The sequence below is a fragment of the Cinclus cinclus genome, chromosome 12, assembly GCF_963662255.1.
Source record: "Cinclus cinclus chromosome 12, bCinCin1.1, whole genome shotgun sequence".
In the NCBI taxonomy this organism is placed as follows: domain Eukaryota; kingdom Metazoa; phylum Chordata; class Aves; order Passeriformes; family Cinclidae; genus Cinclus; species Cinclus cinclus.
Window position 1 is genome coordinate 20019067 of NC_085057.1, and position 13504 is coordinate 20032570.

Here is a 13504-nt window from a genome sequence, read left to right on the forward strand (position 1 = left end):
GAGGTTACACTGTCCTTGCCAGAACCATAGATGCAAAATACAGGCTGTATCCTGAATATTTTAGTCCTAGAGAAATGTCTATATGATAAAGGAGCATGATGAAATTATCTAGTTAGATTATTCAGAAGAATCTCATTTAAAATGTCTTCACATCAATGCATGTCTTGAGGAAGGCTGTGTGCTATGAATCCTAGAGAACTCCATCATGAATATCAAATCCAGATGATTTAAAAAGGAAGCAGTAATTTAGAAGAGTTACACTTGGACTAGCTGATGGCTGTCAGTCCCTTCCTACTGAACCGTTCTATTCTAGAAGAAGAATTAATTAGGTTTTTGAACATGGCATTGTAATTTTCCTCTTCAGGAAATTTGTTTTATAAAAATAAACCACGTTCTATCAGATTTTGAAGCTGCAGGTCTAATCCTCACCAGAGGACGGAGAAATTTTCCTTTGTGGGCTGTTTTGAGCTTTTAATGTAAGGAACTTTTTTCCTTTGTTATTGATGCTATGCTGGCACATAAGTACAAACGCATAACTGCACATGCTGCTCTACTAAAATTTATGTGGTTTTTTGGTAGGTTTTGTATATGATGACAATGTCAGTCCTTAGAGCACTTTCCAAGTGTTCACAGACCCACAGGCAATGAAAGAGAATTTGATTGAAGCAGCCTAAATGTGGATTCCAGAGTGATTGCTCAGGGAATGACCCCCTGCACCAGCTGACATAGGTCTGAAGGCAGGCTGAGGTCTGCACTGGCAGGTCCTAAGATTTGATTTGGGTTTTAGACATCCTGTAGGAAAAAAGTCAAATGTGTTGCCTCGAAATGATGTTACTCTGATTTCAGCAGCTTTTGTAGAGTTTATGGAATCTCTTGGGGAACATCAGGGATCATTTGGAGAGGTGTTAATTACCCTCAGGTCCTGCTGGCACCCACAGCCCTCAGGCACAAGGACAGGGAGCTCTCAGATCTCCATCAGCCTCATCAGGGAAGTGAGGAAATCCAAAGGATCCATGGAAGATGCACCTGCCAGAGGCAGTACAGCCATTGTAATTATTGTTTTAAACTAAACAGGCAAAACCTAACAACTGTGAAGAGTTGCAGGTACTAAATCCTTGGAAGGCTTGCAGTGATTACAGTAAATATCTTTCAAGTTGGCATCTCACAGATGTTGGGATGTCTCTACATTTTCTTCTGCAATAATGGAGTGATGTGAGAAGTCAACAAGAGCAGCACCAGCATTATGAACTCTCTGCCCTGGTTTTGGAAACAAATACAGTTCTTGCAGAAGTAACAGACCCCAGAACTTCAGATGTGATGGTTCTGCTGGGTTACCAAGGAAGGGAAGACTCGGGGAACAATCCTGCAATTATCTCCATCTATAGCCACAGGTTAGTCCCAACCAGAGCAGACAGAGGAGAGAAGCAGCTCTTGTTTAACAGCAGTTGCATCAGGAAATTCAGAATATTCAACTGAATAAGGGCAGACTGTCCATGACAAATTGCACATGGCCAGAAAAAAGTATTTCCTGGAATCTTGCTCAGTCTTGGTGGGGAAACACAACCACTGGAAGATCTCCACAGAATCCCATTGACTGGGACTGACAGAAAAGCTGGATACAAGGAGCTCCTCTGGAGTAAAGGCAGGCCTGGAAGCTCTGCTGCAGGCCAGGGTTTTGTTAAACCCTTTCCCAAACATCAGTGATAAACACTCTAGAGTCACCTTTGATCCTGCATGGCCTTTCTAGAACTGAAGTATACAGAGGTTTTAATGGGTATTGGGAGCTTACATTTTGTCTCTCCTACACCCCTGTGGACCCAAGGGCTTAAATTCCCATTATTCTGCTAAATGTGTTTAAATGACAATTCTTGAAGCAGGTGCCAGCACTCTCACCATGAGATACTGTCTCTGGTACTCACACCTGGAGGCTGCGTGAGGCACTGGGACATGGTGTGGTGCAAAGTCATCTGAGACACATCTGCACGTGGAATATCCTTTATTTCTGCCCCTAATGATGTGTTTGGGTTTTAACTGGAGATCTGGGGAACGATCTGGCATTTTAAACAAATGCTTCTGCTAGAAAATGGAATTTATGCACCAGTTGGGGGTTTTTTCCTGGCTTTGGCCCTTCATCAGATCTGGAGCCTGTCACTTCTCAAACCAGCATTAATAGTGGCCCTCACATCTGGAAGTAAGGGCCTTTCTGTTCCCCGAGGGATGAGAGCCCTGAAAATAAGCAGTATTTATCCTGACTCTCCCAGCTGTGGGCAGGATTAGTGCAGTTCAGTGAGTCTTTGCTAATGCAGAGCAGCTCGTGGGATGCTGACATTAATTCTTGGAGAACAGAAACCTAAAGCTGCCTCAGTTCACTGCCAGCAGCTTTCTTTAATGACCCTCCACATACACAATGTTTGTATATAATAGACTCCTGCTCTTTTGGAGGCATTTCCAAGCCCAAAGGCAGGCAGAGCATGGTAGATGCCACCTTTAGGTGTTCTTGCCAGGCTGACCACTGCAGGTGTGAAAATGCTCTCTCAGGGCACTGTTAGAGCTCCCTCAGTCCCCGAGCCCCATGGCACATCACAGGGCAGCAAACATTGCTGCAGTGAGAGATCGCACTGATTGGATTCACAGAAATCAGGAGCATTTTAGGGAACTGTAAATAATGCTTTGGAGGGAGAAGGGCGCTCTGCTGATAAATCTCAGGCTTAACTCTGCAACAATACTGCACTTTGCACGGACTAAATTGATTTTTTTCCCCATTTAGTTGTTTCAGGTATCTACAGAAACTCAAACCAAGCAATATCTCCATTCACTCCAAAGCCCTGCTGCTGTTTTAAAGCTCTCTCAGATGAAACAGTCACTTGACAAACACCAGTGCTTCCAGTAGTTTTATCTTGAGCAGCAGCCCAAACCCATCAGGCTTTCTTGTGGGACTGAGCTGAAAGGAGCCCAGAACTCTGCAGCACATCACTCCTGTTTGTGCTCTAACCTCAAAGGGACCCTCTCACATCTCCAAAGCCTTCTGCGCTTGCTCTGATGGAAACTTCCAAAAGTACAATGTGAAATGTTCCTGTGGAATTCGGGGGTGTTGCTGGTTCTCCTTTAGAAATCCAACCAGCAGCGTTGTCAGCTGAGTGGAGTGGATAAAAGAGATTTTGTTTCAGATGCTTTTGCATTTGTGAGGATGTTAAGCTTTTATTTCATGTATCTCTTGAAACACAACGTGTCTGATTACTGAAGCATAGCAGTGGAACTCAGAAACATCCTCTGCTTTCATTTTTTGCCATTTTGTGTATCAGAAATGAGCACAGAATATATTATCCCTAAGTTCTCAAATGCAAACAACATACTGTGAAACCCAAATCCATCTTCTTCTTTCTGATGTTTGGCTTTATGAAATGAAGAAAGTGACAGTAAAAGTAAGGTCAAATTTCCTTTGAAGGACTTACAAATTTAAGAGTTTCTCCCCTCAGAATTGTCATTCCACATGTTATATCCCTATTTTTGATGGGCCTGTGTCACCTTCCCAACACTCCATAGCCTAGGAAGATTCCCAATGCAGCCAGGTGTATGAACTGGAACATTTTTCAAGTGTCTCTGCACTTGCTTTTAAGGTAGAGAACTACAAATTCCCCCTCTCTTTTCACTACCCACAGTAAAATCTAGAACAACTCCCAAACATCTGGAACTTTGTGGGAATTTGAAGATGGATCAGAAAGGATCAGTGCAAAACCTCTAGAAGGTTTTAATTAACAAATATTTCTGCATGTCAGATTTTGTCAAATTTTATCCTGGCCTGTCTTCTCTTCTAATGCATAAATCTCAGGATTTGAAACTGAATTACAGAGTGTCAAAAAGCTAAGGGAAAAGATTAAGTCTTATATTCAGGGCAAGAGGAATGGAATCAGCATTAAATAGTTTGGGATCCCATCCAAGATTGAGACAGATGGAAAGTTTTCCAAAAGGGTTGCCCAGGGCAGTAAAGTGAAAATAGAAAATACGGTGTAAAAACCTGGTTCCACAAGTTTCAGTGCTGGTCACCTACTGTCAACTACAATGAAAAGCTAAATATATTTTATAAACACCTGAGGTTTTAAATTCTGCTGCAGTTCTATGATGTTAAATTTAATCACTGTTTTTACATAACACCACTGGTATCACCTACTGCTTCAAACAACCCCATTTATTTTAAGTCTTCCTCCTAGTGCTGATCACAGAAAGCTTCTGAGGACTGCTTCCTGTTTTTCATACAGGTTTCCCTCTTTTTCCTGTGGAAATCTATAGAGGAAGCTCTCTGAAAACAAGAGGAAGTATCTGTTTCTAAATACCTGTGAGAGTGTCCAAAGGAAGGGTCTTTGCCCCCTGTGGGGCTCCTGGGGAGGGAAGGGGCTGCTTGTCCCCCCAAAAAAGCTGCATCCCCTCACACACAGCTGGGATCCTGCATGGAGAGGCTCCAAGAAGGAGGGGAAAACTACAATTAGGCATTGGCTTATTTTTTTTTTTTTAAGAGGGAGAAGCAAAGAGTCAAAGCCTTTTGTTAAATGTTATTGACTGGGAAAACAGGAATCCCCATGAGGAATTTTCCTGTAACTATGACCATCTCTTTCCTTCCCTTCATTTAGTAGCTCTGCACTGCAGCCTGTGATGGCCACGTAATTACAGCTAAAACTAATTAAACTGGGTTTATGTCAATGAGATGCAATAATTGGCTAAAATTATGCACCTGCTTAAGTGTTCTGCTAGGAAGGAGTGTGTAAATTTAAACTTAGGTAAGTTTAAGTGAATTTGGTGATGAATACAACATGAACCTGCTTGGACTGGGGTTCATCAAAGAAATGGGAGGTGCTGCTGAGACAAGCAGAGGTTCAGCCATGAAGAAGGGAGAGGAGCCAGAGTGCTGAGCAGTGGTAGAAGTCAGTTCTTACACCCAGAGAGCAGCTACAAATGGTCACATTACACTCTTGTCAGTGGCTTTTTGACCTCCCATAACTTTTTTTATTCAACCATATCACAAAAAAAAATACAAAATAGAAGTTTCTGTAACTGCTGTCAAAGCACAGGTAGGATCCTAATAAACACAGAATCACCAGGCAGCATCTTCTGGTCTCTAGGAACTGGCAAATAACTTTACAAATATTTGCAAAGGGAAATAATTGACCCTGAGATTGGCTGGGTTGGTCAGAGCATGGTGTTGAGAATGCCAGGATTGTGGGCTGGATCCAACTATGGGCCATTAACTTAAGGCTGAGCCTTGGGAGCTCTTTTCAATTCAGAATATTCTGAGTTCTGTGAATCAATTCAGGAGTTACTTTTCAGTCACCAACCAGAACAATATTTGAAGAAGGCAAAGGACAGGCTGCTGTCAGGGGAACTTAAACTTTCGAAAGGCATCAAGATAGCAGGCACGGAGCTTAGGCTGAAGGAATGTGCAGAATTGCAGAGTCCCTGGTGGAGGGCAGCACTCTCTGAAATTCTGAGGATGTTTTGACCAAGCAGCAAACACAAGGGAGTGAGGTAATTGTTGTTTCCTGATGCAGGATCTGAGTGAGTGCCTTCCCCACGTCCCCAGCAGACAGCTGCTGCCTCTGACACCTCAGCTCAGCTCTCCCCATGCCTCCTTTTCCCCTAGCACAGCTCTCCTGGGCAACCTGCGCGCATCGAAAACCCTTCACACAGCTCCAAAGAAGTTCCCAGCTTGGATGCAGAAGTGATGCCCCTCCCCTCACTCAGTCCTGTTGGATTTTTCCAAAAAACAGAAACAGCTGTTTTTTTTAGACAGAAAGAGCTCACAGCCAGCTGAAGCACGATGTTTGCTGTTAAATGAGCCATCTTTCTCTTCTGTCACTCCGGATCCACGACGCTCGAAATCTGGGAGGTGCTGAAATAGGTGCTGAAGGAATTTCCGTGCCAGTGAGTAGGAGCTCTCAGAGTCTGTACCACGCTCAGGGAAGCTGCAGTTTTGCAGACATCAAAAAGAACTTTGGCACATTTTTAAGCTTCCAGAGTGGAATCCTGTAGGATCTTTACCCAGCTCTTGAGTACTCTGTTAGGAAGAACCCTTCTGAAGACACTAAGAGGCTCCCTGGCCATTTGATTTTTGCTGGCATACACTGCAGCAGCCAGGAGATAAGGGAAGGATTCCTGGGGATTAAACAGCACATGTCTACGTGAAGGAACACACGAGGGTGAGGGCTGCTACACAGGCAGTGGCAGAAGGAAATGATCCACAGGAGCACAGCTCTGCTTTCTCTGGCTTCTCTGATTTGTGTCAAGTGCCTTGGTTAGAGCTGTCAGTGCCCAGAACACCACAGTATTTTAGTTATTAGCTTTTGATTGTAGGCTTTCAAGCATCTTTCTGTAAAATCCAAGGTCAGGACAGCAGGAGAGACGGAATTCCGAAAAATCTGAGTTTGAAAAGCAGGAAGGACAAACAGAATGTATCCAGGCAGTTCTGTCATGGGCTGTGGGGGTGTGTTTGCTTCCACATGCCTCTGCTGCTATTCCTTACGGACTGGGACGAGAGCAGATCTCAAACAGTGCCATTCCACAGTGTGTGCACGAAGGATTCTGCTGTCTCCTAAATGCTCAGAGTCCCCACGGGAAGGACAGCAAGGCACAGCCCTGCTGTGTGGGGCTGCACCAGTCCAGGATTTGCCAGCTTGTATGCACCATGCAGGGCGATGGAAAGGTTTGCAAGAAAACACTTTGCCATCACTTTACAGATTTTTTTTTTTTTTTTCCTAGAAGCTGGAGATTTTGGCAAGAAAATGAAAATCATCAGCCAATAACGGGAAACCTCCCAGAACTGTAACAATTATAGTTGAAGTTACAACTATGCTTTATAATTGCCCATATAAAGCCAGTATATTTAGTGAACTTTATTGTAGTCATAATATGATTTTATTATATTAAAAATTCATGCTTTTAAACATTTATCTTTAAAGCCTGACAGATCAAGCTATTTAAAAGCTGAGATTAAGCATCTGGATTGATCATAGAAAGTTCATTCATAGGATTTCTGTTGGAGAGGAGCTCACAGCACCAAGCAGGGACTGATGTATTCAGAAAATCCACATAAACACTCAGCTCCAATGTGAAAACATATCCTCAACAGCAAATGAATAGTCATAAATAATTAAAAATTGTGCACACTCAGAGTCTCTAATTCCCTCAGGGAATAAGCCAAATCTGAACACATTCTGAGTTCCCTGAACTCTGACAGTTTAGGTAAAATAGTACAAAACTAAAAATCACACCTTATTTTGGTTAAAAACCATAAGTCCTACACTTTGAAAATGAAGTATAGCTCTGAGTGTAACTGCACTCAGGGCAATGTCCACACACAGCTGTTTGATCTGCTCCACGGAAATCTCTAAAAGAGACAAGTTAAAGGTCTGTGAACGACAAGTTAATAATTCCTCAGAGTTATTTTTTGATCAGTCGGGAATTATTTAAGCCCAATATATGCTCAGCACCAGAAGCAGGTGGGTTTTTCTGCAGCTCGAAGTTTCCATAACAATAAGGCAGAGCCAATTAAAAGCCAATTAGTCATGGACATTACTTTGAGGTCCAGTACTTTGCAAACTCTCCCCTCTTCAGTGCTGCTGTCCATTATGCTGGGGACAAAGGCTCTGGGATGAATGGGGGCTGTTTCCCTGTCTCCATGGAAGCCTCACCAGCTCACCCCACACAAACCTTCCCAGGCACCTCCAGCACTGCTTCCCCCTCTGATCTTTGCCCCAAACAAATGTGCTGTTTATTCACTCTTCTCCTCATTTATAGAGACCCATTTGATGCTGTATGAATAGCAATGAGGAAAGAATTGAACCTGTGTTTGAGAAGAAGTGAAGATCCCTGCTTCCAGCTCTTCCTTGAATCCCCTTCACCCACGCCTGCTGGAAAAGATTTTTGTGATACTTGAAAATTCTCCATGTTTTATAGGTTAAAATCTTAATCACTGCAATAACTATTCACTGAAATATCGGCATCTGTGTAATGTGAACTAACTCTAGAATCTGAAACCTGAACAATCTAAATTACACTGCATCTTAAAACAGAGCAATCTGCTCAGACACCAACTACTCAAGAAATTGTAAGGGATTCCTGTAGAGTACCAGAAGATCAGCATATTGCATGAAAGTAAAATGCAGTGTCCCTGTGAAAGGAATATCCCCCAGTAGCTGTCCAGAACTCTGAAGCTCTGTGATGCTTTTCAGAGCCCCCACTCTGTCCAGGCTTTACAGTGCATTTTATTTGTGCACTACTCCAGAATTACTTCTTCCAGAACTGATGAGTGTCCAGACTCCTTTCTGGGGATTGCTATTTCCCTTGGCTTTACAGGAAATCCAGTTGTTGCTAAGCTGAATAATGCCATAAATTGCCAATGAAGCAAGTCATTAGTTTTCAATGCAGTCAGCCCTGCTCAAGGGAGTAAAGTGCTGGCTTCTCAGCGAGGTTTAGCTCGGCTTGTCCCCTGCAGATGTTTCCAAATAGTGACTTTTGTAGCTAAATTCATGATCTTGTTTACTCCTTACAGTTTCACAGGCAATAAGGGAGCTACCATTGGTGTGGCTCCCCAGGAGCAGCTGAGTTAAACAAAGGCTCTGCAATTCTGGTGTCCAGTGTGGCCTCAGCTGCTCTGTCCCTGCAGCCAAAGTCCCCTCCCAGCTGCAGCTGAATCTAAAGGAAGGAAGCACAAGATTTGTACAGAAAACTCACATTATACAACTTGTGTCAGCAGGACCCACCTGCCAAGCAGTTCAGCTCTTCTTTTTTTTGCTATTTAATGTGTTAGATAAAGGAAATATTCAGTATTCACCAGACCAAAACTAATCTATGGAAGAATATGGAGGGAATTTGTCAACTTTGAAAAGTCCTATTCCTCAGTTACATTGTCCAATCTGTGTCCCATCCCTTGAAAGCTATTCCTTTAAAACATAAATGTGTTATCCTCTCACTGACCTCAGATAAAGACAATTCCAAAGGAGACTGTCAGCAATGTTGACACCCATTCTGAGATGCTTCTCACCTGCAAGTCCCTGGTTTCCAGGTGTGCCACCATTTCTGGATCCTTCTTTTTGACTGCTCAGGCTCTGACTCTGCTTCATCCCATCACTCACAAGACATGGATCAAACTCCCTGACATTTCTGAGCCCATGGGGCTGGGTGCAGTTACCTGTGGCCACAGCAGGCTACTCCATGTATGTTTTCTAGAGGTCTTTGAGCTCACCTCAGAGTTATGGGTACTGCTCAGCTCTTCTTATCGAAGGACAGCTGAAATCCCCCTTCCTTTGGTTGTCAGGGAAGTCACCTCAGTCTTGGGGTTCAGGTTGATGGCCCCGTTCTCCAGCAGGTCCCAGCAGCTGCATCCCACCAAAGCCATGCTGGGCACACCCTGGTTTTCCAAATTTCCTGTCTGGCCTCTTTTTCAGGTTGGCATTGGAGAGGTCCCATCTTGGCCAGCAGAGCAGCCCTGAGCAGCAGGAGGGAGCAGCCATGCCCAGGGGCACCCACGGCGTGGCCGTGGCACCGAGGGATCGCCGCTCGCCTGCTGGCATCACCCACCACGGTACCCACCCCGAACCCTGACCACCCCAAACCCTGACCCACCCCGAACCCCAACCCACCCTGAACCCCAACCACCCCAAACCCCGACCCATCCCAAACCCTGACCACCCTGAACCCCAACCAACCCGAACCCCGACCCATCCCAAACCCTGACCACCCTGAACCCCGACCCATCCCAAACCCCGACCCATCCCAAACCCCGATCCATCTCGAACTCCGACCACCCCGAGCCCCAACCCACCCTGAACCCCAACCACCCCAAACCCCAACCCACCCTGAACCCCGACCACCCTGAGCCCCAATCCATCCCAAACCCCGATCCATCTCGAACCCCGACCACCCTGAGCCCCAACCCACCCCAAACTCTGCCTCGCCTCATCCATCCAGCGTGCCAGCAGCAGCAAAACTAAGCTGGCTGAAAGTGCTGCCAACACCAGGCTCATGAGGACTCAGCACCAGCTGTACTTGAAGTGTGGCCTTTTGTTTTCTTGGTTGTGCAGTGTGTGTGACAGTTGCCAGATTGCTGAGCATGAAGGTTTCAGAGGGGTTAATAGAGTATGGAAACAGCCTTACAAGAAGTTCATGCTGATGAAAATAGAAATTATTATTGAAAATAAGCTGCAAAATTCAGATAAATGCTAGTTCTGCTTGTTTCCTATCAGGTGTCCAGAGAAGTGGCTGGTGGTGTCTTCTGCTTTCTAGATTGGGACACTGAAAAACCAAATCTGGCTGAAGATGTTGCAGCTCATTGCAATTAGGAGCACTGGAGTAGAAAGATTACTTAACCCTCTAGCTCTTGTAGGTTTTGTTTTCTGCTGCTGGAAGCCAGGATAGACCATAAACCAATCCTAGAGAGTCTTGGAACCCAGACCTACAGAAAACCTTATAGCCCAGATTTCCACTCCTCACTCCCCACATCATTTTGTGTTTAATGAAAGACTGAACTTATCACTTAGAGCTATGATTTAAAACTGCTTTTTTCCACATGAGTCATCCCACCAAAACTATTTTTTCCCTGGCTTAAAAAGTATAAAGATTTCATTTCTTTTTAAATAAAAAAGCAGAACCTCACGGAAAATAATTTCCAAGGAAAAAATTTGCAGTTCATATTCTGTATGGCCACACTCCTTGGAAACATCCTGGCTGCTGCAGTGACTCTGGACAAGCCCAGACTGTTTAGTACATGTAGCACCAACAACTGCCATAACATTGCACACTTCGACTTCCCTGCAGCAATTTATTTTTTTGGGCACATCCAGTTCAAAGACCACAAAAGCACTTGTCTGACAATAAGTCTGAGTTACAAGGCAGCTCTACTGCAAACTGGAGAGCTGTTCGTTGTGACAAAAAATTGGATTTTAGGTGTGTGTTGAAAGGAGCTGGCAAGAAGCTGTTTGGGAATGTTAAAAATAGTGACGCATAAATACAATTAATATTGTGGCATATTCTTCATCTGGTTAGACTTGGAAAGCAAACCTGCTTTTACAAATGTTGTTATCAAATCGCACACTTTGCCAGCTCAGAGTTTCCACATAAAATTACACTACCCATATTTCAAGAACAAACAGCTTTATAGCAAAATGTTTTCATACAAATAACTAATGGGTTTAGATATTCTAAAACAGGGGAAAATGTTCCATCAAGTAAAATAGGATTAGTTAGGCAGAAAAACTAACTCAGAGAGATGAACAAGTAAAGAAATTGTGTACTTGAACAGTAATTTCCCCCCACAACTGATCCTCCACACTTATCCTTACCTTAGAGTAGCTCAAGAAAAGAAGAGAGTTGAGGTGAAACAGCTCCAAGTTACCCACAAGCGAGTCTGAAATGTTCAAGACTCTTAAAATAAGGATCTTGGCTGCAGCTGCTTTTGCCCCTTCCCAGGGATGCTGGAGGACCCTGCCTGATGTTTCTCTGAGGGTTTGAGCTCTCACTTCTTTCTGGCTCAGACTCAGGGTTTGACTGGGGCTGTTGGGGTGCTGGTGAGGGGTCCCTGTGATGCCTGGAGAGGCTCCCTGGAACAGAGGCTGGACAGAGTTAAGGGAATAAAGCAGGGATTTCTTAAAAGCCCTTCAAGGGATTCACCTTGGGCAGTACAAGAGCCTGGCCAGGGCTACACCCAAGATGGACTCAGAGTCATGAGTGTTCACACTTTTATAGGTTTTGGTCCAGCTCCATGTTGGGGTTCATTGTCCAATTCCAGCTCCAGGTTCTGCAGTCCCATCCTCCCACATTCTCTCCTCAATTCTCTGCTGCTTGCACTTTTTGGGGCTGAAGCTTCAGCAGTGTCCTTGGTTCTGGGGCTGGAAAAGGGTTTTTGTCTGACTGAGCTGTGAGGAGAACTTGCCAACACTTTATATCAAGTTCAGAGTTATACACTAAGGCAGTGCAGTCTGGACAATGTGAGAACTGAAACCTAAGGCATGACCTGTGTCCCAGCAGAGGATGAGCTCCTCCTCTCTGTGGAGGGCCAGGCTGCCTCGGACCAGGAGGACAAGCAGTGCCCAGGTGACCCCACTCCCCAGCTGGACCACACCAAGGACAGCCCGGCCAAGCTCCCTTGCTGTGGCAGTGGGTAAGTTTAATTCATTATTTAATGCCCTTTGAGCCCTTTGCAAGTTAATTTCAGCACCTGTGGCTGCGGTCAGAAGCCTTTTGCCCGTCCTTCCTGGCATGTGGGGAGCAGCCTGCTGGACATTCCCACCCAGCCCTGATTAGTGTCTGAGAAGACACTCATTTGTGACCTGTGCTGCCAAGAATTCCACGGGAAAACTGGTTTCCCCAAACACAGACCTCTACTGTGAGGTCTCATTAACTCTTTCCTCTTGATGACGTGTGTAGATGTGACGAAAAGACGTGGAGGAAGCTGCTGTCCTACCTGGAGACCAGCAGCACTGATGGGAAGGACCATGGGGAGCTCTCAGGGACAGTCTCCCCTCTCACAGAGCACCCAGAACTCAAGGGCCACCAAGAGAAAAGACTGGAAACAAGCATGGAAGAGGTAACAGGTGCCAAGCAGAGTGTGAAAGAGTTGTTTGTGCATCTTTGGGGAGCTGCGTGTAAATGTATTTTGTTTTATCCTGGCCATTCTGCTCTCTGTCACTGATGTTTCTTGCTGGGCTGCAGTTTGTCAACTCAAACATCTCCAGCTTTCTTCCAACACCTGCATTTCTACTCCGGTTCCTACCCAAAACTGCCTTTGGAGGATGAGATATAGCCCAGGTCCTTCAAATACTGTCCTTGATTTACTGAGGTTCTCCAGCTGTGGATGAAACACTTCCCATATCCTTAGGCATCCAGCACCTCTGGGAGCAGAAAAACTTTCCAATAAATTCCTCAGGCTGGCTGAGACTCCCTGTTTTGGAGTAAAATATCCCATTTACTCTGTCTTTTTCTTGGGCTTAGACTGATATATTTCTATCATAATATATCAATCTAATAGAATATATCAATAATATAATAAAATATGAATAAAATTAGTTCTCAGGCTAGCAGCATGTCCAGCTCTCCTTGAGCAGAGGTTATAACCACATCATTTAAAGCCCCAGTATTCCAGCAGGTCCTGTGTGATCTCACTGTTTAAATTCTGCAGATTTCAGCCCCTGATAAGCACAGATTGAAGTGCCAGCAATCTTTCTGTGTAACAAAAATAGTGCATTGCCATGGTCTGCTTTCTCCTGTGCTTGTTCAGTATTTTATACCCCATCTTTAAACAAAGCTAAAAGCTTTCAGTATTTCTGGAAGGATTATGTGAATCAGTGAAATATTTAAAGTAAGGGGAAAATATTCAGCTTCTGTACATGTTGCCATCTTTTATTTTACAGTGTTGTATATAATTTTCTCCCTTGACTAAACTAAATGGAAGAGTTTACTTTTTACGGAAAAAAAATACAACCAGAGTAAAATCCTATTTCTGCCTTTCTACACAGTTTGC

The 13504-nt window shown here is 44.3% G+C and overlaps 1 protein-coding gene across 1 annotated transcript in view; it reads left to right on the top strand.

The window, feature by feature from the left end:
- The window catches only part of EFCC1 (EF-hand and coiled-coil domain containing 1), a 34575-nt gene that overhangs the window by 16248 nt on the left and 4823 nt on the right, over window positions 1-13504 (top strand). Inside the window, exons 3-5 of the mRNA XM_062500657.1 lie at window positions 9435-9571; window positions 12010-12145; window positions 12412-12571. Coding sequence (XP_062356641.1) covers window positions 9435-9571; window positions 12010-12145; window positions 12412-12571 — 433 coding nt within the window. The remainder of the gene's footprint in view (window positions 1-9434; window positions 9572-12009; window positions 12146-12411; window positions 12572-13504) is intronic.